Below are 26,693 nucleotides of genomic sequence, written 5' to 3'. Positions count from 1 at the left end.
AAGCCATACAATTATAGCTCTCTGCGACCTCCAACTGTGGGCTCAAGTGATCCTCCAGCCTTAGTCTCTGAGTATTGAGGCACACCACCATGCCTTGCTAATTTTTTTTTTTTTCTTTGAGACGGAGTCTCGCTTTGTCGCCCAGGCTGGAGTGCAATGGCGTGATCTCGGCTCACTGCAACCTCGGCCTCCTGGGTTCAAGGGATTCTTCTGCCTTAACCTCCTAAATAGCTGGGACTACAGGCGCCTACCACCATGCCTCACTAAATTTTTTGTATATTTAATAGAGACAGGGTTTCACCATGTTGGCCAGGCTGGTGTCGAGCTCCTGACCTCAGGAGATCTGCCTGCTCCGACCTGCCAAAGTGCTGGGATTACAGGCATGAAGCGCTGCGCCCGGCCGATTTTTAAGAATTTTTTGTAGAGAGGAGGTCTCACTGTGTTTCCCAGGCTGGTCTCAAACTCCTAGTCTCAAGTAATTTTTCTACCTCAACCTCCCAGAAGTGCTGGGATTACAGGTGTGAGCTACTGTGCCTGGCCTGTTATTCACCTTTTTATAAAAGGTGCAACCCATTTTATCAAGTCATTACTAGATGTACAGTATTGTAGAGAAGTCTATATTATTGCTTTAGAAGCATGCCAAACTCGAAGGGCTGGCCTGGACTCTGACCTATGCTAAAGCCCATGTATGCACTTTATTCTACTTTTATCTATACTTTTCCCCAGTGGCACATGGTAGGGTCGAAATACCTACTTGCTGAATGTATAAATGAATGACTAATTTTATGGGTAAAAGTTGGTTGTTTCAATGAAAAAATGATCCAGAAGAAGAGGACGTTACTTCAAACAGAACCTGGCAGTTGGATAAATACCTTCAAGTGTCTGTCTCCATAACCACATTTTAGCAAGATTCCCAGCGTTCCTCATGTATTAGATGCTGATTTACACTACTAAAACTTGTTTTAGTAAGTTTTAGCAGGGTAATCATGCTCACTTATTAAGTTACAGAGAATGGGGACCAGTCATCTGCATATCCATATGCTGTGGGCAGATTTACTCATGGAGGCTGAATTAGAGATTAGAGGGTTTGCTGGCTGAACAACTAATGATTTCCATCTGGAAAGAAATGGTATGCAATTTCTTCCTGACCTTTTGAAAAATTTTTAGGTATTGCTGGATGCTGTGCCAAAACAACAGTTGCTCCATTGGATCGAGTAAAGGTTTTATTACAAGCTCACAATCACCATTACAAGCATTTAGGTGAGTTAATAGATGCTAAAGATAAAAATGAATGAAAATATTGTGGAAAGTGGGCAAAAAAGGGAATTTAAGTTTGGGGGTGTAAAAAGTAAAGTAGAGGTTCCTCTTTAAAGACTTTTTTCCGCATTTAATTAGAAATAAATAGTAACTTCTTTCAAAAGCAAAATTTATTCAAAGACCTGTGCTAACATTCTTAAATGTCTGCTAGCCATGGTAAAAAACATCAATGTACTTTATATTGTTAGTTCCCACAATTTAGCCTAAATATTTGCCCTGGAATGCTTATTCTGCTCCAAGCAAGCATTAGGTCATAGCTTGTTCCTCTTCCTTATTTAAAGGTGTTTTTTACCTTCCCCAGCATGCCACAGGTTACTTTCTCCTTCCTTTGTTCTCCTCTGCCTTTGCCTCTTTAAAAAAGTTCTAAGTTGCTAGCCAATCGGGACAAATACAGGCTGTGAGATCCCGTTCCAGCGAATGGAAACTGGACATAGCAGTAGGGTAGACATGTCAGGTTATAAATGACCCTGTCTCCTTTGTTTGGTGTACTTTTGTGGCAAAACTGCTGGCGAGTATACCCTTTCTGCAAAAAATAAAAATGACCTTGCTAAGTAAATTAAATTTATGTTCAAGTACTATTTCTTTACGGCACCAGGAAACAAGCATTTCAAACGGGCAAATTTGTTCTTTGTTTTTTCTCTGTAGGTTCAGGAACTTGAAAGGGGGCAAATTAAAAAAAAAAAAAAGGAAAGGGGGCACATTTTCCAAGGAATATATTTCTTATCCATTATAATCCTTTCATTTGCAGTAGTGGTTATACATATTATCATCTTAGGATGCTGATATTTTCCTAGCCCAAATCTTGGAATCATTGAAGTAAATATTACGTGTTTATTGGGATTAATTAGTCACATTGTTCACAGGTACACATAATAACTCAGTCTGAGTTTTTATTATTTATTTATTTATTTATTCTTTGAGACGGAGTTTCGCTCTTATTGCCCAGGCTGGAGTGCAATGGCGCCACCTCGGCTCACTGCAACCTCTGCCTCCCAGGTTCAAGCGATTCTCCTGCCTCAGCCTCCCTAGTAGCTGGGATTACAGGCATGTGCCACCACGCCCAGCTAATTTTGTATTTTTGGTAGAGACGGGGTTTCTCCATGATGGTCAGACTGGTCTCGAACTCCCGACCTCAGGTGATCCGCCCACCTCGGCCTACCAAAGTGCTGGGATTGCAAGGCATGAGCCACCGCGCCTAGCCTCAGTCTGATTTTTTAAATGCAATAAGAGATGGGAGATGAAATTTTAAAATGCAAAACTGAAATAATTACTCCTTTTTAATGCTTAATTTAAAAAGCATTCTAGAAATATTTGTGCAAGAATAATCCAGTGCTTGCTTTTTTTTTTTTCTTTTTTTTTTTGGAGACGGAGTTTCGCTCTTGTGGCCCAAGCCAGAGTGCAATGGTGCTATCTTGGCTCACCCCAACCTCCACCTCCCGGGTTCAAGTGATTCTCCTGCCTCAGCCTCCCAAGTAGCTGGGATTACAGGCATGCACCACCACGCCCGGCTTATTTTTGTATTTTTAGTAGAGACAGGGTTTCTCTATATTGGTCAGACTGATCTGGAACTCCCAACCTCAGGTAATCTGCCTGCCTTGGCCTCCCAAAGTGCTGGAATTACAGGCGTGAGCCACCGCACCTGGCCACTTGCTTTGTTAAAAAAAACAATCAAGACTATAGGCCAGGCCGGGCGCGGTGGCTCATGCTTGTAATCCCAGCACTTTGGGAGGCCGAGGTGGGCGGATCACGAGGTCAGGAGATTGAGACCACGGTGACCCCGTCTCTACTAAAAATACAAAAAATTAGCCGGGCGTGGTGGCGGGCGCCTGTAGTCCCAGCTACTCGGAGAGGCTGAGGCAGGAGAATGGCGTGAACCTGGGAGGCGGAGCTTGCAGTGAGCCAAGATTGCGCCACTGCACTCCAGCCTGGGCGACAGAGCGAGACTCCGTCTCAAACAACAACAACAAAAAAAAACAACAGACTTTAGGCCAGGCGCAGTGGCTCACACCTGTAATCCCAGCACTTTGGGAGGCTGAGGCAAGAGGATCACCTGAGGTCAGGAGTCTGAGATCAGCTTGGCCAACATGGTGAAACCCCGTCTCTACTTAAAATACAAAAATTAGCTGGGCATGGTGGCAGGCACCTGTAATCCTAGTTACTTGGGAGACTGAGGCAGGAGAATAGCTTGAATCTGGGAGGTGGAGGTTGCAGTGAGCCGAGATTGAGCCATTGCACTCTAGCCTGGGGGACAAGAGCAAGACTTCGTCTGAAAAAAAAAAAAAAAATCAAGACCTTAGTTGTTCCTTACAGACCACCCATTTGATTAACATGAACACTTTAATAACTTGTCATTGGTGAGAATAAGAATTGTTTAGTCTTTTGGAGGGCATTTTGGCAATATGCGTAAAAGTCTCAAAAAGTACCTATTCTTTGACCTTGCGGTTCCAGTTCTAGGAGATTATTCTAAGGAAGTAAACAGAAATGTGGTCAATGATACATATGCAAGGATCAAAACATTAATTATTATTATTGTTATTATTTTTTGAGATGGAGTTTCACTCTGTCGCCCAGGCTGGAGTGCAGTGGTGTGATCTCTGCTCACTGCAACCTCTGCTTTCCAGGTTCAAGCGATTCTCCTGCCTCAGCCTCCTGAGTGGCTGGGACTACAGGCGTGCGCCACCACGCCCGGCTAATTTTTGTATTGTTTAGTAGATATGGGGTTTCACCATATTTGCCAGGCTGGTCTGGAACTCGTGACCTTGTGGTCTGCCCATCTTGGCCTCTCAAAGTACTGGGATTACAGGTGAAAGCCACCGTGCCCAGCCTATTATTATTACTATTTTTTGAGACAAAGTCTTGCTGTGTCGCCCAGAGGCTGGAGTACTGTGGCATGATCTTGGCTCACTGAAACCTCCTCCTCCAGGGTTCAAGCCATTCTCATGCCTCAGCCTCATGAGTAGCTGGGATTACAGGCACCCGCCACCATGACTGGCTAATTTTTGTATTCTCAGTAGAGACAGGGTTTCGCCATGTTGGCTGCCTCAAACTCCTAACCTCAAATAATCTGCCTGTCTTGGCCTCCCAAAGTACTGAAATTATAGGCATGAGCCACTGCTCCCGGCCAAAACATTATTTGTGTTAGTGTTTTTTTCTTTCCGAGATGGAGTCTTTCTCTGTTGCCCAGGCTGGCTCAGTCTCAGCTCACTGCAACCTCTGCCTCCTGGGTTCAAGCTGTTCTCTTGCCTCAGCCTCCTGACTAGCTGGGATTACAGGCGTGTGCCACCATGTCTGGTTAATTTTTGTATTTTTACTAGAGATGGGGTTTCACTGTGTTTGCCAGGCTGGTCTCGAACTCCTAACCTCAGGTGATCTGCCCGCCTTGTCCTCCCCAAGTACTGGGATTACAGGCATGAGCCACCTTGTGTGGCCACTGTGCTTGATTTTTATAATATCATTTTATAGAAAGATGTTTAACAGGGTGAATAACAATCAGTTATTTTTCCAACTGCATTTTAAAAGTGTCATTCTTATAAACCTGAATGGATATTTATGCAGTATATTAATTGTAACTCATTTTCTTGTCAATATTTTTTCTTTTCTTTTCTTTTTTTTTTCTCTTTTTTTTTTTTTTCTGAGATGGTCTTGCTCGATTGCCCAGGCTGGAGTGCAGTGACGCGATCTCAGCTCACGGTATCCTCTGCCTCCTGGGTTCAAGCAATTCTCCTGTGTCAGTCTCCTATGTAGCTGGGATTACAGGCATGCACCATTGTGCCCAGCTGATTATTGTATTTTTGGTAAAGATGGGGTTTCACTATGTTTGGCCAGGCTGGTTTCTTATTTTTTATTAAAAAAAAATAGAGAGTAGGTCTCACTTGTTCCTCAGGCTGGTCTGCAACTCATGACTTCAAGTGATCCTCCTGCCTTGGCCTCCCAAAGTGCTAGGATTACTGCGTGAGACCTCACTGCCCAGCCAATATTTTTTTGTTTTGTTTGTTTTGTTTTTGAAATGGAGTCTCTCTCTTGTTGCCTAGGCTGGAGTGCAATGGCACGATCTTGCTCGCTGCAAACTCCACCTCCCAGGTTGAAGTGATTCTCCTGCCTCAGCCTCCCGAGTAGCTGGGATTACAGGCACCCGTCACCATGACCAGCTAATTTTTTATATGTTTAGTAGAGATGGGGTTTCACTATGTTGGTCAGGCTGGTCTTGAACTCCTGACCTTAGTCGATCCACTCGCCTCGGCCTCCCAAAGTGCTGGGATTATAGGCATGAGTCACCGCTTCCAGCCTCAGCCGACATTTTTTTATTTTTTTTGAGATGGAGTCTCACTCTGTCGCCCAGACTGGAGTGCAGTGGCATAATCTCAGCTCACTGCAAGCTCTGCCTCCCGGGTTCACGCCATTCTCCTGCCTCAGCCTCCCGAGTAGCTGGGACTAAAGGCGCCTACCACCACGCCTGGCTAATTTTTTTGTATTTTTAGTAGAGACGGGGTTTCACCATGTTAGCCAGGATGGTCTCGATCTCCTGACCTCCTGATCTGACCACCTCGGCCTCCCAAATTGCTGGGTTTATAGGCGTGAGCCACTGTGCCTGGCCCCAGCCGACATTTTTAATAGTGAGGAAGTCTGTACTTTCAAATAGAAAAATTGCAACTATCTTCATATCCAGGAGTGAATTATCATTTATCTTTAATTTAGTTTTTATTAGATTTATTTATTTATTTATTTGCGACAGGGTGTCTTAAATATTTGGAGAGACAAGGTCTCACTATGTTGCCAAAGCTGGTCTCAAACTTTTGGGCTCAAGCTGTCTGACCCACCTGCCTTGGCCTCCCAAAGTTCTTTGATTACTGGCATGAGCCACTGCACCCTGCCTCTGCAATGAATTCTTCCTCACACGGTTTATTGCTCATGTATACAAAGAATCAAAATTAAATGTGTGTAAGCCTAACCAATATGGTGAAGCCCCGTCTCTACTAAAAATACAAAAATTATCCAGGCATGGTGGTGCACATCTGTAATCCCAGCTACTGAGGAGGCTGAGGCAGGAGAATTGCTTGAACCCAGGAGGTAGAGGTTGCAGTGAGCCAAGATTGTGCCACTGTACTCCAGCCTGGGTGATAGAGCGAGACCCCATCTTAAAAAAAAAAAATTAAATGCATGTGGTTGCATGTACCTGTTGTCCCAGTACTTTTGGGAGGCTGAGGTGGGAGAGTTGTTTGATCCCAAGCATTTGAGGCTGCAGTGAGCTGTGATCGTGCCACTGCACTCCAGCCTGGGCAACAGAGTGAGACTGTCTCCAAAAAAGAAAGAATTAGACCTGTGAACTTATTGAGAGATTATAAAAAACTGGAAAGGAAGGAAATTATTTTCTTTTGTTGTCTAAATTGAGGATAAAATGGAGAAGAATGATATTACCCAGTGTCTTGGGGTGTTTTACAATGACCCTGCATATCAGTGTCTGAACAGGATTCTTTTATTCCTTTAACCTCCTCCCCATGCTGATGTGTGTTGTTTTGTTTCCTGATTTGCAATCATTAGGTTACACATTCATATTAGATTTCACGCTCTATAGGGTTGCATGCCATGGGTTACAGTGTACCCTGGTTACAGTATACCCTACAAGGCATATAAAATTTGGAGTAGAATTCCTGGAGTGCAACAGTGAACTGTTGTAGTAGTCTTTGGAGTGTCCTCTATTTTTAATATATACAAGCCCCCTCAAAAAAATAAATCTGTATTGGTGGCTTTTTATTTAATTTAATTTTTCTTTTTTGAGACGGCGTTTCACTCTTGTTGTCCAGGCTGGAGTGCAATGGCATGATCTTGGCTCACTGCAACCTCCACCTCCCAGGTTCAAGGCCAGATTCTCCTGCCTCAGCCTCCCGAGTAGCTGCAATTACAAGTGCCTGCCACCAAGCCCTGCTAATTTTTAGTATGTTTAGTACAGACGGGGTTTCACTGTGTTGGCCAGGCTGGTCTCAACCTCCTGACCTTGTAATCTGCCTGCTTCGGCCTCCCAAAGTGCTGGGATTATAGGCGTGAGCCACTGCACCCGGCTTTAATTTATCTTTAAAATGCTTTTAAGCATTTTATTCCAGGAACCTCCCCACTTTTTGTAGGTATAAGATAGTTTTTTTAGCCGGGCGCGGTGGCTCACGCTTGTAATCCCAGCACTTTGGGAGGCCGAGGCGGGCGGATCATGAGGTCAGGAGATCGAGACCGTGGTGAAACCCCGTCTCTACGAAAAATACAAAAAATTAGCCGGGCGTGGTGGCTAAAAAAGATAGTTTTTTAAATTTTGCTCTTTTCGAAAAATTTTTTCATGTATTTATTTATTTTGAGACAGAGTCTTGCTCTGTCGCCCAGGCTGGAGTGCAGTGGCATGATCTCGGCTCACTGCAACCTCCACCTCCCGGATTCAAGCATTTCTCCTGCCTCAGCCTCTCAAGTAGCTAGGACTACAGCTACATGCCACCACGCCTGGCTGATCTTTTGTATTTTCAGTAGAGATGGAGTTTTGCCTTGTTAGCCAGGATGGTCTCGATCTCCTGACCTGGTGATCCGCCTGCTTTGGCCTCCCAAAGTGCTGGGATTACAGATGTGAGCCACTGCACCCGGCCCATTTTTTAATTTTTTGAGACGTAGTTTCACTCTTGTCACCCAGGCTGTAGTGCAATGGCACGTTCTCGGCTCACTGCAACCTTGGCCTTCCAGCTTCAAGCAATTCTCCTGCCTCAGCCTCCCGAGTAGCTGGGAGTACAGGTGTTTGCCACCACACCTGGCTAATTTTTTTTTTTTTTGTATTTTTAGTAGAGACAGGGTTTCATCATGTTGACCAGGCTGGTCTCGAACTCCAGACCGCAGATGATCCACCCACTTTGGCCTCACAAAGTGCTGGGATTACAGGCATGAGCCTCTGTGCCCGGCCCCTAAAATTTTGCTTTTTTAAACATGATTTTTCACAGATGATAAAGATATGCTATTAGACAAAGCTATTACTTCTACTCCAACTTCTTATAAAAAGTGTGACGTTACTTCCAAGGCATCAAAGACGTGTTTTTATTTTATTTGTCTTTTATTTATGTATTTATTTATTTTTTGAGATGGAGTCTTTCTCTGTTACCCAGGCTAGAGTGCAGTGGCGCAATCTCAGCTCACTGCAACCTCCGCCTCCTGGTTTCAAGCGATTCTCCTGCCTTAGCCTCCCAAGTAGCTGGGATTACAGGTGTGTGCCACCATGCTGGGCTAATTTTTGTATTTTTAGTAGAGACGAGGTTTCACCGTGTTGGTCAGGCTGGTCTCGAACTCCTGACTTCGTGATCTGCCTGCCTTGGCCTCCCAAAGTGCTGGGATTACAGGCTTTGTCTTTTTTTTTTTTTTTTAATATATGTATATATGTGTGTGTATATATATTATATATATATATATATATTTTTTTTTTCTGTCACCCAGGCTGGAGTGCAGTGTTGTGATCACAGCTCACTGCAGCCTCTACCTCCTGGGCCCAAGCAATCTTCCTGCCTCAGCCTACCGAATTGCTGGGACTAAAGGCGAGCACCACCACGCAGAGCTAACTTTTAAGTTTTTTTGTAGAGATGGTGTCTCACTATTTTGTCTTGGTTGGTGTCAAATTCCTGGGCTCAAGCAATCCTCCCACCTTGGCCCCACAAAGTGCTCAGATTATTGGCATGAGCTACTGTGCCTGGTTATACTTCTTATTTTAAATTAAAATTATTTTCCTCAAATTATAAGGAAGGAGTATATTTAAAATTTCTCCTTGTCCCAATTTGTTTTGTTTTTTTGAGACAGAGTTTCATTCTTGTTGCCCAGGCTGGAGCGCAGTGTCACGATCTTGGCTCACTGCAACCTCCGTCTCCCAGGTTCGAACAGTTCTCCTGCCTCAGCCTCCCCAGTAGCTGGGATTACAGGCACCCGCCACCACTCCCATCTAATTTTTGTATTTTTAGTAGAGACAGGGTTTCCCCATGTTGGTCAGGCTGGTCTTGAACTCCTGACCTCAAGTGATCCGCCGCCTCAGCCTCCCCAGTATCTGGGATTACAGGCACCCGCCACCACTTCCATCTAATTTTTGTATTTTTAGTAGAGACAGGGTTTCCCCATGTTGGTCAGGCTGGTCTTGAACTCCTGACCTCAAGTGATCCGCCGCCTCTGCCTCCCAAAGTGCTGGGAATAAAGACATGAGCCACTGCACCTGACCCCTTATTTTTAGAAGTAATGTATCTATTTCACTTCTACTAATGGTTTCTCTTAAAATGCTTTTAACAAAATTTGCGACAATCAAAAAATTTTAAGTAATAACATAATAAACATATGTGGATCTGCAACAGAGCTTTGGAAATAAACATTGTCAGTGTAGTTGAAACCCCCTCAATACCTCTACCTTATCATTAGCCTTCCTGTCTCTGCTAGGTCATTGCTCTAAATTTGATTACCCTTTAATTGTTATAAACACTTTTGAATCAAATTAAACAGGGCTTAACCTTTGTGTCCGCTTCCAGCAAAAAGAAGTTTTAATAGAATTCTTTTTTTTTTTTTTTTTGAGATGGAGTTTCCCACTTGTTGCCCAAGCTGGAGTGCAATGGCACAATCTTGGCTCACTGCAACCTCCGCCTCCCGGGTTCAAGCGATTCTCCTGCCTCAGCCTCCCCAGTAGCGGGGATCACAGGCACCCGCCACCATGCCCGGATAATTTTTTTGTATCTTTAGTAGAGATGGGGTTTCTCCATGTTGGTCAAGCTGGTCTCGAACTCCCAACTGTAGGTGATCCACCCTCCTCGGCCTCCCAAAGTGCTGAGATAACAGGTTTGAGTCACCCTGCCCAGCCTAGAATTCTTTTTCTTTTTTTTTTAAAGCTTCCTGTTACTCTCCTATCCACATTTTGTATCCTCTGTTCTCTTGATGAATTGACACTTTTATTGGTATGAATTGTTTTTCTGTTATTATAGTCATACGTTTTACTTTTTACATATGTCATAAACTCCAGATTGCATTGCCATAATTTTTGTTCAAACAAGCAATTATCTTTTTGTTTGTTTTTTTGAGATGGAGTCTCACTCTATCACCCAGGCTGGAGTGTAGTGGTGCAATCTCGGCTCGCTGCAACCTTTGCCTCCTGCTTCAGACTCCTGAGTAGCTGGGATTACAGGCGCATGACACCATGCCTGCCTAATTTTTGTATTTTTAGTAGAGACAGGGTTTCACCATACTGCCCAGGCTGGTCTCAAACTCCTGACCTCAGGTGATCCACTTGCTTGTCCTCCCAGTGTGCTGGGATTATAGGCATGAGCCACCACGCAAGGCCAGAATTCTTCTTACCAGAATGTTAGTCCATTTAGCTATCTGCTTTTGGGATATATCTTTTGGATATATATCTTTATATAAGTACCTACAATTTTAATTACTGAGAAGGGCTGAAAAGGTTATTTGCAGTCTAAAATTTGAAATGAACCTGGTGATTTCCTTTCATATTTGATCAAAAGTTTGCTTGAAAAATTTGAAAGGGAACCTGAATTTAAATTGTTGAGTAATGGAAGTAGTAATGTGTTTTTGAGAAGTCTGTATACTGCTTGTAGGATTAGTGACTGATGTTAATATAGTAATAAAGATATCACTATATATAGATGTATCTATATATTTTTTACTTGTCAGTTGGAAAGCTCAGAATATCACTGTATATAGACTACAACTCAGCCCTTTGTTTATCATTATTCCTGAAGTGTCCTAATAATGAAAATTGGCCCCCACACTTAAAGAGTATTAATAGGTTGTCTTTTTATTTGCTTGTTTTATTTAAAAGTCTCTTTATGTAAACAAACAAAACACATGTATCTGGGTAGGCCTCTGAAACCTTCCTTCATCCTTCCAGAAAAAGAGTAGATCATCTTCAGGACCAGGCACGGTGGGTCATGCCTGTAATCCCAGCACTTTGGGAGGCCGAGACGGGTGGATCATGAGGTCAGGAGTTCGAGACCAGCCTGGCCAACATTGTGAAACCCCGTTTCTACTAAAATTGCAAAAATTAGCTGGGCGTGGTGGCAGGTGCATGTAATTCCAGCTACTTGGGAGGCTGAGGCAGGAGAATCATTTGAACCTGGGAGGCAGAGGTTGCAGTGAGCCCAGATGGTGCCACTGTACTCCAGCTGGGGCAACATGAGTGAAGCTCTGACTGGAAAAAAAAAAAAAAAAAAAGAGTAGATCATCTTTAGTGCAAACCTGGACCTTGCATATATTTCTATTGTTAATATTTTTTAGATTGCTATAGTTTAATATAATTTGCTATTATAAATAGAATTTACTGTAATTTGTAGCTGTTTCTACAGTAGGTTTTATATGGGGTGTGCTTATTATATTATTTGGATATATGATGTATTTTTAGTAGGTTTAACTGTTTTGTAGAAATTACGATTCATGTAATCCCTCAAGCAAAATTATATCCCGAGTGATGGCACATTAATCTTTCTCTGTGATTGTCATGAAAATTTAGATTTAGATAATTTTCTCTGTTTTAACAGCATTTTTCCTCTAAAAATAGGAGTATTTTCTGCACTGCGTGCTGTTCCTCAAAAAGAAGGATTCCTTGGATTGTATAAAGGAAATGGTGCAATGATGATTCGAATCTTTCCCTATGGTGCAATCCAGTTTATGGCATTTGAGCATTATAAAACGGTAGTTAAACTTTGATCTTTTCTCTTTTGCATTCTTGAATATCATGCATGCTTGACCAGGCATTTGCTTTGGACATTTAAAAATATGTAAAAGTTTCATATTTTTAAAAAGTTAAATTTTTTTTTTTTTAAATTTTGAGACAGAATCTCGCTGCCCAGGCTGGGGTACAGTGTCACGATTTTGAAAGGCTCACTGCAACCTCCGCCTCCTGGGTTCAAGCAATTCTCCTGCCTCAGCCTCCTGAGTAGCTGGGATTACAGGCCTGTGCACCATGCCTGGCTAATTTTTGTATTTTTAGTAGAGACAGTGTTTTGCCATTTTGGCCAGGCTCGTCTCGAACTCCTGGCCTCCCAAAGTGTTGGGATTGCAGGCATGAGCCATGGTACCAGGCCAAAAAGTTACTTTGGATATAGCAATGCCTTTTTAAAGGAAGAAGACTTGTGATAGCCTAAGGTTTTAAATATAACTTGTCTTTGGAGTTACTGATTCCAGAATTGTTAGTCATTTATGAGTTATTTATTTTATTTTATTTTATTTTATTTTATTTTATTTTTTGAGACAGAGTCTCACTCTTGCCCAGGCTGGAGTGCAGTAGTGCACTTTCGGCTCACTGCTACCTCCATCTCCTGGGTTCAAGCAATTCTTTGCCTCAGCCTCTTGAGTAGCTGGAATTACAGGCGCCTGCCACCATACCCAGCTAATTTTCATAGTTTTAGTAGAGACAGGGTTTCACCATCTTGGCCAGGCTGGTCCTGAACTCCTGACCGTGTGATCCACCCGCCTCGGTCTCCTAAAATGCTGGGATTACAGGCTTGAGCACCGTGCCTGGCCTTTATTTATTTAATTTTTGAGATGGAGTTTCACTTTTGCTCCCTAGGCTGGAGTGCAATGACATGATCTCAGCTCACTGCAATCTCTGCCTCCCAGATTCTTACAGGCATGCACCAGGATGCCTGGCTAATTTTGTATTTTTAATAGAGGCAGGGTTTCACCGTGTTGGTCAGGCTGGTCTGGAACTCCTGATGTCAGGTGATCTTCCCAGCTTGGCCTCCCAAAGTCTTGGGATTACAGGCATAGCCACTGCACCCGGCCAGGTAAATTCTTTATGTTCACTCCTAATGAATGAAAGCTAGAGTATCTTTAAAGAAGATAATAATAAATCCATAAAATATTAATATATTTTTAATGTGTTTCCCTTCCCTCCTTCCCTCCCTCTTTTCTTTCTTTTTTGAGATAGTTTCTCTGTCACCTAGGCTGGAGTGCAGTGACGTGGTCCTGGCTTACTGCAGCCTTAACCTCATGGGCTCAAGCAATTCTCCCACTTCAGCCTCCTGAGTAACTGGCACTAGAGGCATGTGCCACCACCCCCGGCTAATTTGTTGTTTCTTTCTTTTTCAGTGGTGGAGAAGCGGCCTGGCTAATTTTTAAAAAAATATTTTGTAGAGATGAGGTCTCACTGTGTTGCCCATGCTAGTCTCGAACTCCTGGGCCCAAGCCATCCATGGGCCCCAGCCTTTAGTGTGCTTTTCGTTACTCAATTGTAGGAGAGGAACGCTGTGACTTTGGATTTTCTTATTAAATAAAATAGTGAAACTGGCTGGGCGCAGTGGCTCATGCTTGTAATCACAGCACTTTGGGAGGCTGAGGCGGGAGGATCATCTGAGGTCAGAAGTTTGAGACCAGCCTGACCAACATGGAGAGACCCCTTCTCTACCAAAAATACAAAATTAGCTGTTTGTGGTGGCGCATGCCTGTAATCCCAGCTACTCAGGAGGCTGAGGCAGGGATTATCGCTTGAACCTGGGATAGGGAGGTTGCAGTGAGCCAAGATCGTGCCATTGCACTCCAGCCTGGGTAACAGAGTGAGACTCCGTCTCAAAAAACAAAAACAAAAACAAAAACAAAAACAAGCAGCAGAGATCGGAACAACATTCTAAGCTAGTCAGCCAGAGAGAATTGATGCCATTTGTGTATCAGGACTTCATTGTCTATAGAGCATTTAAAAAATAAAATAAGAAATTAGGCTGGGTGTGGTGGCTTACGCCTATAATCCCAGCACTTTGAGAGGCCGAGGTGGGTGGATCACCTGAAGTCAGGAGTTCGAGACCAGCCTGACCAATATGGTGAAACCCCATCTCTACTAAAAAATAAAAAATTAGCCGGGCATAATGGCGTGCGGCTGTAGTCTCAGCTACTTGGGAGGCTGAGGCAGGAGAATCGCTTGAATCTAGGTTGCAGTGAGCCGAGATCACGCCACTGCAATCCAGCCTGGGACACAGAGCGAGATTCTGTCTCAAAAAAAAAAAAAAAAAAAAAAAGTAGCAGTTTATTCCTACTACCCCCAGTCACTTGTTAAAGGCTTGTGTTCCTTAATACGCAGTATCATATACTTAGCAATTCTAAGCTAGCTTGCTTCTGCAGAAATGCAAAAAATTAAAGCAGAGACTACAGAGGAAATATCCCCTTCTGCTGTGATATAACACTGCCAAGCTGTATTTAATTGTGCTCATTTCGTTCACATTTATTAATTTTCTTTTTATTAGTCCTGTAACTCTTGAAATAAATGTTCATTATTAAACAGTGAAATGGGCAGCATTTAAAAAATATCTCATTTAATTCAGTATTCTTGTTTTCTAGTTAATTACTACGAAGCTGGGAATTTCGGGTCATGTGCACAGATTAATGGCTGGATCCATGGCAGGTAAGAGGAGTTAGGTGTATTTTATTTCTGACAGATTAATTTTCTATTAAAATACTTAATTTGGTTTAGATTATATGAGTGGCATTGGGGAAAGCACAGGTTGCAGGTGTCCTGTGACTTGTATTTTTTCCTGGGTGCATCCTCAAAAAAAGGTATGCATTAAAATAAAAAGTGTGACATTGATTTAGTAGCACACATTTGTTGTTTTTCTATATTCAGTTATATATATGAAATTATCAGTACGCCAACTGAAAAAGAGTCATTTTACAGTAGAGGATAAGGAGTAGTCTCAACTTATAACTATGTGAAAAGCTTGCATTCTCTTTGACAATTCTACTTTTGGAAATGTTTAAAAATTAAAAAAAATTTTTTTGAAGGCTAGTCATGTAATGCAGTGTGAGTGGAGAAAAAAACAAAACTAACTGATTGTGATCAATGAGTTTTTTTTTTTTTTTTTTTTCTTGAGACGGAGTCTAGCTCTGTCGCCCAGGCTGGAGTGCAGTGGCGCAATCTCGGCTCACTGCAAGCTCCGCCTCCCGGGTTCACGCCATTCTCCTGCCTCAGCCTCTCCGAGTAGCTGGGACTACAGGCGCCCGCCACCACGCCCGGCTAATTTTTTTGTATTTTTTAGTAGAGACGAGGTTTCACCGTGGTCTCGATCTCCTGACCTCGTGATCCGCCCGCCTCGGCCTCCCAAAGTGCTGGGATTACAAGCGTGAGCCACCGCGCCCGGCCGATCAATGAGTTTTAAACATCACTGCACTTCACTTGGACCAGCCATTACTTTTCAAAATTTCTTTTTTCTTTAAAAATATTGTAATGAATTATAATGACTAAAGTAATAACTACTCCTATACAGTAAAAATAGTTGCATTCTCTAGAGACAGCCATAATTAGCAATTTCTTTCCTTCTTCTTTCCTTTCCTTCTCTCCCTTTCCCCTCCCCTCCCCTCCCCCTCCTTTCCCCTCCCCTCCCCTCCGCTCCCCTCCTCTCCCCTCCTCTCCTCTCCCTTTTTGAGACAGGGTCTGGGTCTGTCTCCCAGTCTGGAGTGCAGTGGCATGATCACAACTCACTGCAGCCTTCACTTCCCAGGCTCAAACCATCCTCCTATCTCAGCCTCCCAAAAGTAGCTGGGACTGTAGGCACATGCACCATACCCAGCTAATTTTTATATTTTCTGTAGAAATGGGCATTTGTCATGTTGCCCAGGCTGGTCTCAAACTCCTCAAATTCTCACCTGGCCTATTTCTGTTTTTTAAATATTCATTTTTCTGAGTTTGGGAGTTAGGACATTAGTTGTTTTTCTTTCAGATATTGTTAATATTTTATTTCCCAGTTTTAGATTTGACCTTTGGTTCTATGATTTAAAAAAAAAATCATCTAAGATTTTTTTCCCTATACAGAAGTTTACATGGCCAAACGTGTTAGTTTTTTTCCTCTGGTACTTCTTCTTTTTTTTTTTTTTTTTGAGACGGAGTCTCGCTTTGTTGCCCAGACTGGAGTGCAGTGGCGCAATCTCGGCTCACTGCAAGCTCCGCCTCCCGGGTTCACGCCATTCTCCTGCCTCAGCCTCTCCGAGTAGCTGGGACTACAGGCGCCCGCTACCACGCCCGGCTAATTTTTTTTTTGTATTTTTAGTAGAGACGGGGTTTCACCGTGGTCTGGATCTCCTGACCTCGTGTTCCGCCCACCTCGGCCTCCCAAAGTGCTGGGATTACAAGCGTGAGCCACCGCGCCCGGCCTTCTCTGGTACTTCTAAATTTTGTGTTGTGTGTAGAAATTCCCTCCCCATTCTAAGGTAAAGACATTTAGTCGTGTTTTACTTTTTCTTTTTTTTTTTTTTGAGACGGAGTCTTGTTCTGTTGCCCAGGTTGGAGTGCAGTGGCACGATCTCAGCTCACTGCAACCTCTGCCTCCCAGGTTCAAGCGATCCTCCTGCCTCAGCCCTCCAGTAGCTGGGATTACAGGCTCGCAACACCATGCCCGGCTGATTTTTGTATTTTTAGTAGAGATGGGGTTTCGCCACATTGGCCAGGCTGGTCTCGAACTTCTGATTTCAGGTATCCACCCTCCTCGGCCTCCCAAAATGTAGGATTACAGGCGTGAGCCACCGTGCCCAGCCCTAGTCATGTTTTTCTACTAAAACTACTTGTTTTGGCATGTTGATCTTATGTTTACTTTTATAGAGGGAGTGAGGGATGGATGGAATAAGTTTTCCGTATGACTTGTCAGTTGTGCCAACATTATTCGCTCAAGCAACTTTTTTGCCAGAAAAAGTTATTTTAGAGATGGAGTCTTGCTCTGTTGCCCAGGATGGCTTAAACTCCTGGATTCAAGTGATCTTCCTGCTTCAGCCTCTGAAAGTGCTGGGACTAGAGAGGCACACACTACTGCACCCATTTGAACATTCAAATTTTGAGTCAAATTCTCCCAACATTCCTTCCTTTCCCTTCCTTTCCCTTCCCTTCCCTCCTCTCCCCTCCCCTCCCCTCCCCTCCCCTCCCTTCCCTTCCCCTCATTCTCTCCTCTCCTCTTCTCCTCTTTCTTTCCTTTTTCTCACTGTCCTTTTTTTTTTTTTTTAAAGATAGGCTCTCGTTCTGTCTCTCCTCTCCTCTTCTCCTCTTTCTCTCCTTTTTCTCACTGTCCTTTTTTTTTTTTTAAAGATAGGCTCTCGTTCCGTCACCCAGGCTGAGTGGTGGGATGAGTTTGCACTCAGCCTGGCTGACAGAACTCCTGACCTGTAATATTTGGACACTTGACATGGAGTCCACAGGACAATATTATGAGGAAAGCTCTATGATTTATTTTCATTTTACAGAAGAGCAATGTTAGAAAGTTTCCAAATTTTTCAATGTGTTATTTTGTATATCCCTTTTTTTTGTTTTTTGTTTTTTTTGAGATGGAGTCCCTCTCTGTTGCCCAGGCTGGAGTGCGGTGGCACAATCTCGGCTCACTGCAACCCCTGCCTCCTGGGTTCAAGTGATTCTCCAGCCTCAGCTTGCGGAGTAGCTGGGATTACAGGCGTGTGCCACATGCCTGGCTAATTTTTGTATTTTTAGTAGAGGAGGGGTTTCACCATGTTGGCCAGGTTGGTCTCAAACTCCTGATCTCAGGTGATTCGCCCACCTCAGCCCTCCAAAGTGCTGGGATTACAGGCGTGAGTCACCGCATGCATCCTGTAATTATCCTTTTTTCTTCTTTTTTTGAGACGGAGTCTCCCTCTGTCGCCCAGGCTGGAGTGCAGTGGTGGAATCTCGCTCACTGCAATCTCCGCTTCCTGGGTTCATGAGATTCTTCTGCCTCAGCCTCCTGAGTAGCTGGGATTACGGGCGCGTGCCACATGCCTGGCTAATTTTTGGATTTTTAGTAGAGACAGAGTTTCAATATGTTGGCCAGGCTGGTCTTGAACTCCGACCTCAGGTGATCTGCCTGCCTCGGCCTCCCAAAGTGCTAGGATTACAGGCGTGAGCCTCCGTGCCCGGCCTGGTCTTGAACTTCTGACCTCAGGTGATCCACCTGCCTCAGCCTCCCAAAGTGCTACAGGCGTGAGCCATGGTGCCTGTCCTATAATCAGGTTCTAATCCTCCTGTTAAAAATTTAATTCAGGGCCGGGCACAGTAGCTCTTGCCTGTAATCCCAGCACTTTGGGAGGCCAAGGCGGGTAGATCACCTGAGGTCAGGAGTTTGAGACCAGCCTAGCCAACATGGTGAAACCCTGTCTGTAGTAAAAATACAAAAATTGGCCGGGCATGGTGGTCAGCGCCTGTAATCCCAGCTACTTGGGAGACTGAGGCAGGAGAATCGCTTGAACCTGGGAAGTGGTGGTTGCAAGTGAGCCCAGATCGCGCCACTGCACTCCAGCCTTGGCAACAGAGCTAGACTTTGTATAACTATGTTTAAGTAATTACAATTTATATTTTTCTCCTGTGATTGAAACATTGAAATGGATCTTATGATTAATTTATGTCTGGCATCTTTGCTCCTCTACTTTTGATAAGGTTTCTAAATGTAACTTCGGAAATTTTATATTTGCCAAAGTAAAAAGTGGTGTTTTTTATGATCATTTTAATGTAGCTTATTTTAAAGCTTTTTAAAAACTTTTTCCCTGTCCCTCGTCCTACGACTACAATCCAATACATAATCAATCTCAGTTGGCCAGCAAAAGGAAACCTATAGATTGAGATCAAGGTTTGTATTTTCTTTTTTTTATTTCAAGTTTTTATCAAAGCTTGTATATAAGATTACTTTATTCCTGCCTCTTCTCAGTTGTTTCTTCCCTGTATTTGCCCTTTTCCTTTCCTACTTGGCGAGATTTGGCTTTCTGTTCAGGAATCTTTTTGCCGTCTTTGACCAGTTTTAGCCTAGTGAGAACCCCCTTGCTGTGGTGAATGTCTACATGGATAGTTGTGCCATTAGCCTTTTCCCACTGCACCCATTCAATGTAGATGACATATTTCTTCCTGTAAGCCTGGACTACTTTGCCAATTTGCTGACCTTTGTAGTGTCCTCATACAACCTGACCTTCATCAAAACCTTTCGGATGGGCATGGATACCACATTGTACTTCTCTCTCAGCTCTTTGGAAAGAGGGGAAGACATAATCTTCCTGCTAATGTTGGAAGTTGCATTGAAATGCCTTTTGCGTTTCTTGCCTCGGTTGGAAGTCACAAAAGGATTGAACTTCATTTTGGCCGCTCCTGCTTTGGTGATGGCCGCAAAAGGGAAGAGAAGGGTTTGTATTTTTAAGGAAGGTCTGCTTCTTTCCCCACGTATGTTTTAGTTTTCTGAAATCCATCTGGCTCTGCCAGTTTCCATGGAACTGAATGTGACAAGATAAAGAGTAGAAAAAAAAGAAGGAAAGTGTTAGAACCTGGAAGTGATGAGCTGAGTTCCGCTTGTTGCGCTCTTTGGTCTGCTCCTACTTGATGTTCCAGTCCAAAGCTTGGTGGTTGAGTGGACAGAACACTTGCTAGGATCCTGCCTGGCCTCCATTACTCATCTTCCCTTTGACCATGGGCAGATCACCCAAAACCTCTGTAACTTGCCTCTATGTTTGTTAAAGTGGAGCTTGTGGTTTCTCTCTCTCTCTCCCTCAACCCTCCTTTTTCCCATTCTTTTTCCTCTATCTCAGTTGTTCTGAGGGTCAGCGTAAAGAATTGCTGTAAAAACAGTCTGAAAGATCTGAAGTCCTCCATGAACACAAGGGAATGTTATTAATCCTTCCATGCCAATGACTTTTTGGATGCTTTAAAGTCAGCAACCTGAATTCTTTATTCTCCTTTTTGTTTCGTTTGTAATGTAGGGAATATTTTAGTTGTAAATAATGGTGATATTCAAAATATTTAACAAACACTATGGCAAAGGCAGTAGCCAGTCACAGCAGAGGCTGGACATCTGCAATCCGAATGACCGTACGGTATACTCCAGTGATTATTAGAACCACGTGCTGACTGTACTTTGAGAATCTCAAAGAAGCTTGGAGGCACCTTTCCCAAATAACTTTTTGTTTTCTTTTTTTTCAGAGACAGGGTTTTGCTCTGTTGCCCAGGCTGGAGTGCAGTGCTGAGATGATAGTTCACTGCAGCCTCTAACTCCTGGGCTCAAGCAGTCCTGCCCGCTCAGCCTCCTGGGTAGCAGGGACATGCCATCATGCCTGTTTTTTTGTAGAGACAGAAAAAAGAGAGGTTATTTTGCTCAGACTGGTCTTGAACTCCTGGCCTGAAGCAATCCTCCCATCTCAACCTCCCAAGTAGCTAGGACTACAGACACGTGCCACTGCGCCTGGCCTTCCAAATACTTTTATATTTAAAAGAGAATTCTAGGGCCGGGCACAGTGACAGAATGAGACTCTGTCTCAAAAAAAAAAAAAAAAGAAAAGAAAAAATTAAAAATAAAAAAATATCTCCCTTGAGCTCTGATCCAGAATTCAAAAGCAACAAGCTTCCTACATGTTTGGAAAAATTGCTTTTCTGAGCTGGTAGTCCAACTCCTGAATTTTTGAAAATTGGAATGTAGGTAAGTTCTGATTAATAGAATTTGAGTCCTGATTTGTGGGAGTGGGGGAGTGGCATGATGCTTAGACCTCTACTCTTAAGTCCTTTGGCTTTTTGACTTATGTTGTACAGGTATCAGAGATCTGTGATTTCTATGTGAGAATCCTGTACAAAAGGCATATACTCTATAAACCCAGTTCTTTGGGAGGCTAAGGAGGGAGGATTGCTTGAGCCCAGGAATTCAAGACTAGCCTGGGCAACACAATGAGACCTCATTTCCTCAAAAATAAAAATAAAGGCAGGGCACACTAGGTAATCCTAGCACTTTGGGAGGTCAAGGCGGGGTGGATCACGAGGTCAGGAGTTCAAGACCAGCCTGGCCAACATGGAGAAACCCCGTCTCTACTAAAAATACAAAAATTAAGCAGGTGTCTTGATGCACGCCTGTAATCCCAACTACTTGGGAGGCTGAGGCAGGAGAATTGCTTGAACCCGGGAGGCGGAGGTTTCAATGAGCCGAGATCACATCACTGCATTCCAGCTTGGGTAACAGAATAAGAATCCGTCTTGGAAAAAAAAAATTAAAAAAAAAAAAGATGTTAGAAGTAAGAAGAAAAAGACATACAGTTATTTATTCTTTTATGTTATAATGGTTTCTATTGTGGCTCATGAGTGTCATAACTGAATTTTTTCTCCCTAGAACCTACTCTAAGAACATAATTTTAGTTGTCACACTCATCAGAGATTGCACACAACTATAGACAGGTGTATTTTGGTTGTTCATAACTGATATTTAGTCAACCTCGAAGTAATAACGTGTTTCCGAAGGACAAACTGTTGTAGAACTGGACTCCCTTGGACTCCTACTCCAGACCAATTTGCTTAGCTTTGTGGCTTAGCTTTTGTATCTATGATGCTTGGAGCCCTTCTTTTGTCTAAAGTATATATTTAGAATCTATGTATTTTTGTCAAACTTTAATCTCTTTGAATATGTACATGGACTCTGGATGCTGCTCCCACTATGTCAGCCTCAGATGGGAATGGAGGGTGGTGAGAAGCCATCTTTGAGAACAAATCCACTTCCGTATTCATTGAGAAGTTTCGGGAGAGGATGAATTGATGAGGGTCTGTAAATGTCCATATACTTCAACCCTGTATTATGCAATTCTGATCTTAATTTCTTCTTTCCCTTTACTCTCTCCTTGTAATGTTAGTTCCTTTTTAAAGAAATCCTTTGTAGCTGGGTGGGGTGATGCACACCTGTGATCCCAGCAACTTGGGAGGCTGAGGTAGGAGGAACATTTGAGCCCAGGAGTTTGAGGCTGCAGTGTGCAGTGATCACACCATTACATTCCAGCCTGGGTGACAGAGCAAGACCCCATCTCAACAAAAAGAAGAAAAAAAGTCTTTTGTGTTTATTTCTGGACTGCAATAAAATTCATAATTCCCATACTTTCTAAATATGATCTCTAATGTAATTGCTGGTTAAAATATGTTCTCAGGTTTCCCATAACTCCTGGCATTCTAGACTATAGAGACGGTAAGATGATGAGAATTTAGAGAAAAAAGTCTGCCTTTGTTTAGATTCATCTTTATGTCCTTAGTTTCTTGACTTAAGGGAGGGAAAGAGAGGAGTTTGTACATTCATAAAAATTGAAAGCAAGTCTCAGCTTGATTGAGGCTCATTGCTTCCCGGTAGGTAAACATATTCTACTATTTGTATTGGATTGTAGTTGTAAACTGAGGGAAGAAGAAAGCTGTTACCACCACTATTGAAGGTAAGCAGTTTCTGATTTGCCTTATTTGTACATCGAGGGCTTTTTTGGCCTTCCTAAAATAAGTGTTAGATAGAATAGTAAGGAGTGTGTGAATGGAGAAAAGAGGCCCAATGGGAGACAGTAGCTTCATGAATTGAAAACCTCAGTCACCCTCTGAATGATTGTTGTGGATGTCAGTCTGATCACTAGCAGCAGGCAAGCTGAATTCCCACGTTGTTACATAATCCTCTTCAGTAATTCTCTGATTGTGCTTCCCTTTTAATTCAAATTTGTGAGCTTTGATGTGCAGGAGACAGATGGGGGGGCAAGGGGATGCAAGAAGAGGAGATAAATAAATTGATTCTCAAAGGAAAGGGTTAAAAAGTACATAGTTTCAATAGAATACATGAGAATAATAGCTAACACTTATATCTAACCTTTACTATGTACCAGGAATTATTTTAAGCATTTACATATGTTAGCTCACCTAATCTTTACAAAACTCTGATTTGGGTACCCACTTATTATGATAGTCATTTGACAGATAACAGGATTGAAACCCAGGTTAAGTAAGTTGATCAGGGTCATACATCTAGTTAGTAGTAGAGTCTAATTTGAAGCAAGGAGGTGCACTCTAGAGTTTATACTCTTTTCTCTTTTTTTTTGAGACATAGTCTCACTCTGTTGCCCAGGCTGGAATGCAGTGGCGTGATCTCGGCTCACTGCAATCTCTGCCTCCCGGGTTCAAGGATTCCCTGCTTCAGCCTTCTGAGTAGCTGGGATTACAGGTACCCACCATCACGCCTGGATAATTTTTGTGTTTTTAGTAGAGACAGGGTTTCACTGTGTTGCCCAGAATGATCTCCAACTCCTGGTCTCAAGTGATCCACCCACCTTGGCCTCTCAAAGTGCTGGGATTACAGGCGTGAGCCACTGTGTACAGCCCTAGAGTATATACTCTTTTAACTTTGACCATTTTGGTCAATTTTGATTATAAGTCAAAAGTTAATAGTTTATTATTATTATTTTTTGAGACAGAGTCTGGCTCTGTCTCCCAGACTGGAGTGCAGTGGTGTGATCTTGGCTCACCGCAACCTCTGCCTTCCAGGTTCAAGGATTCTCCTGCCTCAGCCTCCTGAGTAGAGTAGCTGAGATTACAGGTGCCCACCATCACACCTGGTTAATTTTTGTATTTTTAGTAGAGATGGGGTTTCACCATATTGGCCAGGCTGGTCTGGAACTTCTGACCTCAAGTGATCCGCCTACCTCGGTCTCCCAAAGTGCTGGGATTACAGATGTGAGTCACCGCACCTGGCCTATTTTTTAAATAAATACTAAGTTTTGCTACGTTGCCTAGGCTGTTCTCGAACTTTTGGGCTCAAGCGATCTGTTCACCTCAGCCTCCCAAAGTGCTGGGATTAAAAGGAGTGAGCCATGGTACCCACACACCTCCTTTACCTTTACAAATTTCTGGGTACTCTTGTTTCCTACCAGTTCATTATTTAACCACTACAGTAACTCCCACAGTGATTTTCTTTTCTTTTCACTTTTTTTTTTTTTTTAGATGCAGTTTTACTCTTGTCGCCCAGGCTGGAGTGCAGTGGCACGATCTCGGCTCACTGCAACTTCCATCTCCTGGGTTCAAGTGATTCTCTTGCCTCAGCCTCCCAAGTAGCTGGGACTACAGGCGTGTGCCACCACACCCAGCTAATTTTTGTATTTTTAGTAGAGATGGGGTTTCACCATGTTGGCCAGGCTGGTCTTGAACTCCTGACCTCAGGTGATCTGTCCACCTCAGCCTCCCAAAGTGTTGGGACTATAGGCGTGAGCATGCCTAGCTCCCACAGTGATTTTCTATTAAACCTCTTCCTTCCTTCCTTCCTTCCTTCCTTCCTTCCTTCCTTCCTTCCTTCCTTCCTTCCTTCCTTCCTTCCTTCCTTCCTTCCTTCCTTCCTTCCTGTCTTTCTCTCTCTCTGTCTCTCTTTCTGTCTCTCTCTCTCCTCCCCTCCTTTCCTTTCCTTTCCTGGACTCTCACTCTGTTGCCAGGCTGGACTGCAGTGGCGTGATCTTGGCTCACTGCAACCTCCGCCTCCTGGGTTCAAGTGATTCTCCTGCATCAGCCTCCCGACTAGCTGAGACTACAGGCATGTGCCGCCACACCCAGCTAATTTTTGTATTTTTAATAGAGACGGGGTTTCACCATGTTGGCCAGGATGGTCTCGATCTCTTGACCTCATAATCCACCCACCTCGGCCTCCCAAAGTGCTGGGATTACAGGCATGAGCCACCATGCCTGGCCTATTAAACCACCTTCAGCCAGTAACCAGAAAACTTGGAACATGGGAAAAGGAATTAAGAAATAGATGGAGTTGGGCTGGGTGTAGATTACTTATAATACCTAAAATAATGTAAATGCTATGTAAATACTTCTTATACTATATGGTTTAGGAAATAGTGACCAAAAAATCTGTACATGTTCAGTACAGATGCAACCATTGTAGACCTCACTAAATTTTCCATCCATGATTGCTTCAATCCATGGATGTGGAAACCGTGGATCAGGAGGACCTACTGTGTTTCCTTTCTGATATCTTAACTGGGAATACATAAATAGTAGAATAATGTTTTTTAAAAAAATCTCATGATTCCTTTACACTGTACACTGTACCATTTTGGTGCTAACAGTATAACTTCACAGTGAGAAGAACTTGAAAACATTTTTTACAAACTGACCCTTCACTTACTAGGTTGTTTTCTATCTAATGATATGGTATAATTCTGTCAGTAATATTACCTTTGATTTTATTGGGTTTTCACCATTGCCATAATATTGAGAATAATACTAATGATAGGGGAATATATGTATATATCAAAATTTTTTTTACCTTTAAATTTCTACTTTCTTTTCAGGTATGACAGCAGTTATCTGTACTTACCCTCTTGACATGGTTAGGGTCCGCCTAGCATTCCAGGTGAAAGGGGAACACACCTATACAGGAATTATTCATGCATTCAAAACAATTTATGCAAAGGTATTTCATATTTACCTTCCTCATCTATAACGTGCCCTTTTATACTTAGCAAAATATTTTGAATGTCATATAAATAATTATTCTTTTACTTATAATTATTGATGTTAATAACAATAATTATGAAAACACATCTTTGTGTTTCAGGGTGGATCCCAGAATAATTTTTCTGTTATAAAGTGTGATTTTGTTCTTTGATGTTAATGATAATGAGCACAATGTAATCTCACTTGCAATTTTCCTTCACTCAAAAGGAAGGTGGTTTCTTTGGATTTTACAGAGGTCTGATGCCTACTATTTTAGGAATGGCTCCATATGCAGGTATGTTTCAAATTTGCCAGAATCCTAATTTGCGTGTTTAAAATTTGTTACCTTTTTTTTTTTTTCTGAAATGGTAATACAAAAAGATGCTATCTGTTAAGTACTTTTAATAAGAAATGATTTATGCATGGTCACATAATAATTTGGATATAAAGATGACTATTCATGTATAATAAGTGGAAAAGTACTTTACATCTTTTTCTTAATATCTGAGCCAGCTGTAGTCTTGTTAACAAACACTTACATTAGATGATGTTAAACATTTAGTTTTTATGAGCATGTTAATTAAAAATAGGAGTGAAAAGTGGTTTTTGTCTCATTATAAATAATGAAGACTTATGGCAAATTTTGAAAATATAGAAAAGTAGAAAGAAGAAAAATAAGGATACCTGTAATTCTCTAGTCTCCATTTATTACCTTGTTTACAGTCCTGTTTTTTTTTTTTTGGTTTTTTTTTTTTTTGAGACGGAGTTTCGCTCTTGTTGCCCAAGCTGGAGTGCAATGGCGTGATCTCGGCTCACTGCAACCTCCACCTGCTGGGTTCAAGCGATTCTCCTGCCCATGGTCAGGCTGGTCTCAAACTCCCGACCTCAGGTGATCTACCCGACTTGGCCTCCCAAAGCGCTGGGATTACAGGCGTGAGCCACTGTGCCTGGCAGTCCTGTTTTTTTTTAAACTAAACTTTTTATTTTGAGGTAATTGTGGATTTACATACAGTTGTGTTACAAGACAAAATTGCAGCCAGTTTAGTTTAAACATCTCAGTTGGCTTTATTTTGCAATTCTAGAATTGGGCAATACTTCATTTCATAAAAATAGAGTAAGTGTTGGAATGGCTAGACCCGAAGGAGTTGATTTTATATAGAGGAAGGGTTGAAGAAAGCAGAAA

At 42.6% G+C, this 26,693-nt stretch overlaps 1 protein-coding gene and 1 pseudogene across 4 annotated transcripts in view; one reads left to right on the top strand and one right to left on the bottom strand.

Annotated features, from left to right (window-relative positions):
- SLC25A16 (solute carrier family 25 member 16) overlaps positions 1 to 26,693 on the top strand; it is a 56,589-nt gene that overhangs the window by 9,521 nt on the left and 20,375 nt on the right. For all 4 annotated transcript variants that reach the window (XM_032138585.2, XM_058436298.1, XM_032138591.2 and 1 more), the window contains exons 2-6: positions 1,168 to 1,260; positions 11,870 to 12,003; positions 14,641 to 14,704; positions 25,366 to 25,487; positions 25,739 to 25,805. In XM_032138585.2, coding sequence (XP_031994476.1) covers positions 1,168 to 1,260; positions 11,870 to 12,003; positions 14,641 to 14,704; positions 25,366 to 25,487; positions 25,739 to 25,805 — 480 coding nt within the window. The remainder of the gene's footprint in view (positions 1 to 1,167; positions 1,261 to 11,869; positions 12,004 to 14,640; positions 14,705 to 25,365; positions 25,488 to 25,738; positions 25,806 to 26,693) is intronic.
- Positions 18,515 to 19,585, bottom strand: LOC131383068 (large ribosomal subunit protein uL24-like; annotated as a pseudogene).

This window comes from Hylobates moloch, unplaced genomic scaffold, assembly GCF_009828535.3.
Source record: "Hylobates moloch isolate HMO894 unplaced genomic scaffold, HMol_V3 SCAFFOLD_3, whole genome shotgun sequence".
NCBI lineage: Eukaryota > Metazoa > Chordata > Mammalia > Primates > Hylobatidae > Hylobates > Hylobates moloch.
Note: the sequence above shows the minus strand (reverse complement) of the source record. Positions and strands in the feature narration are given on the sequence as shown.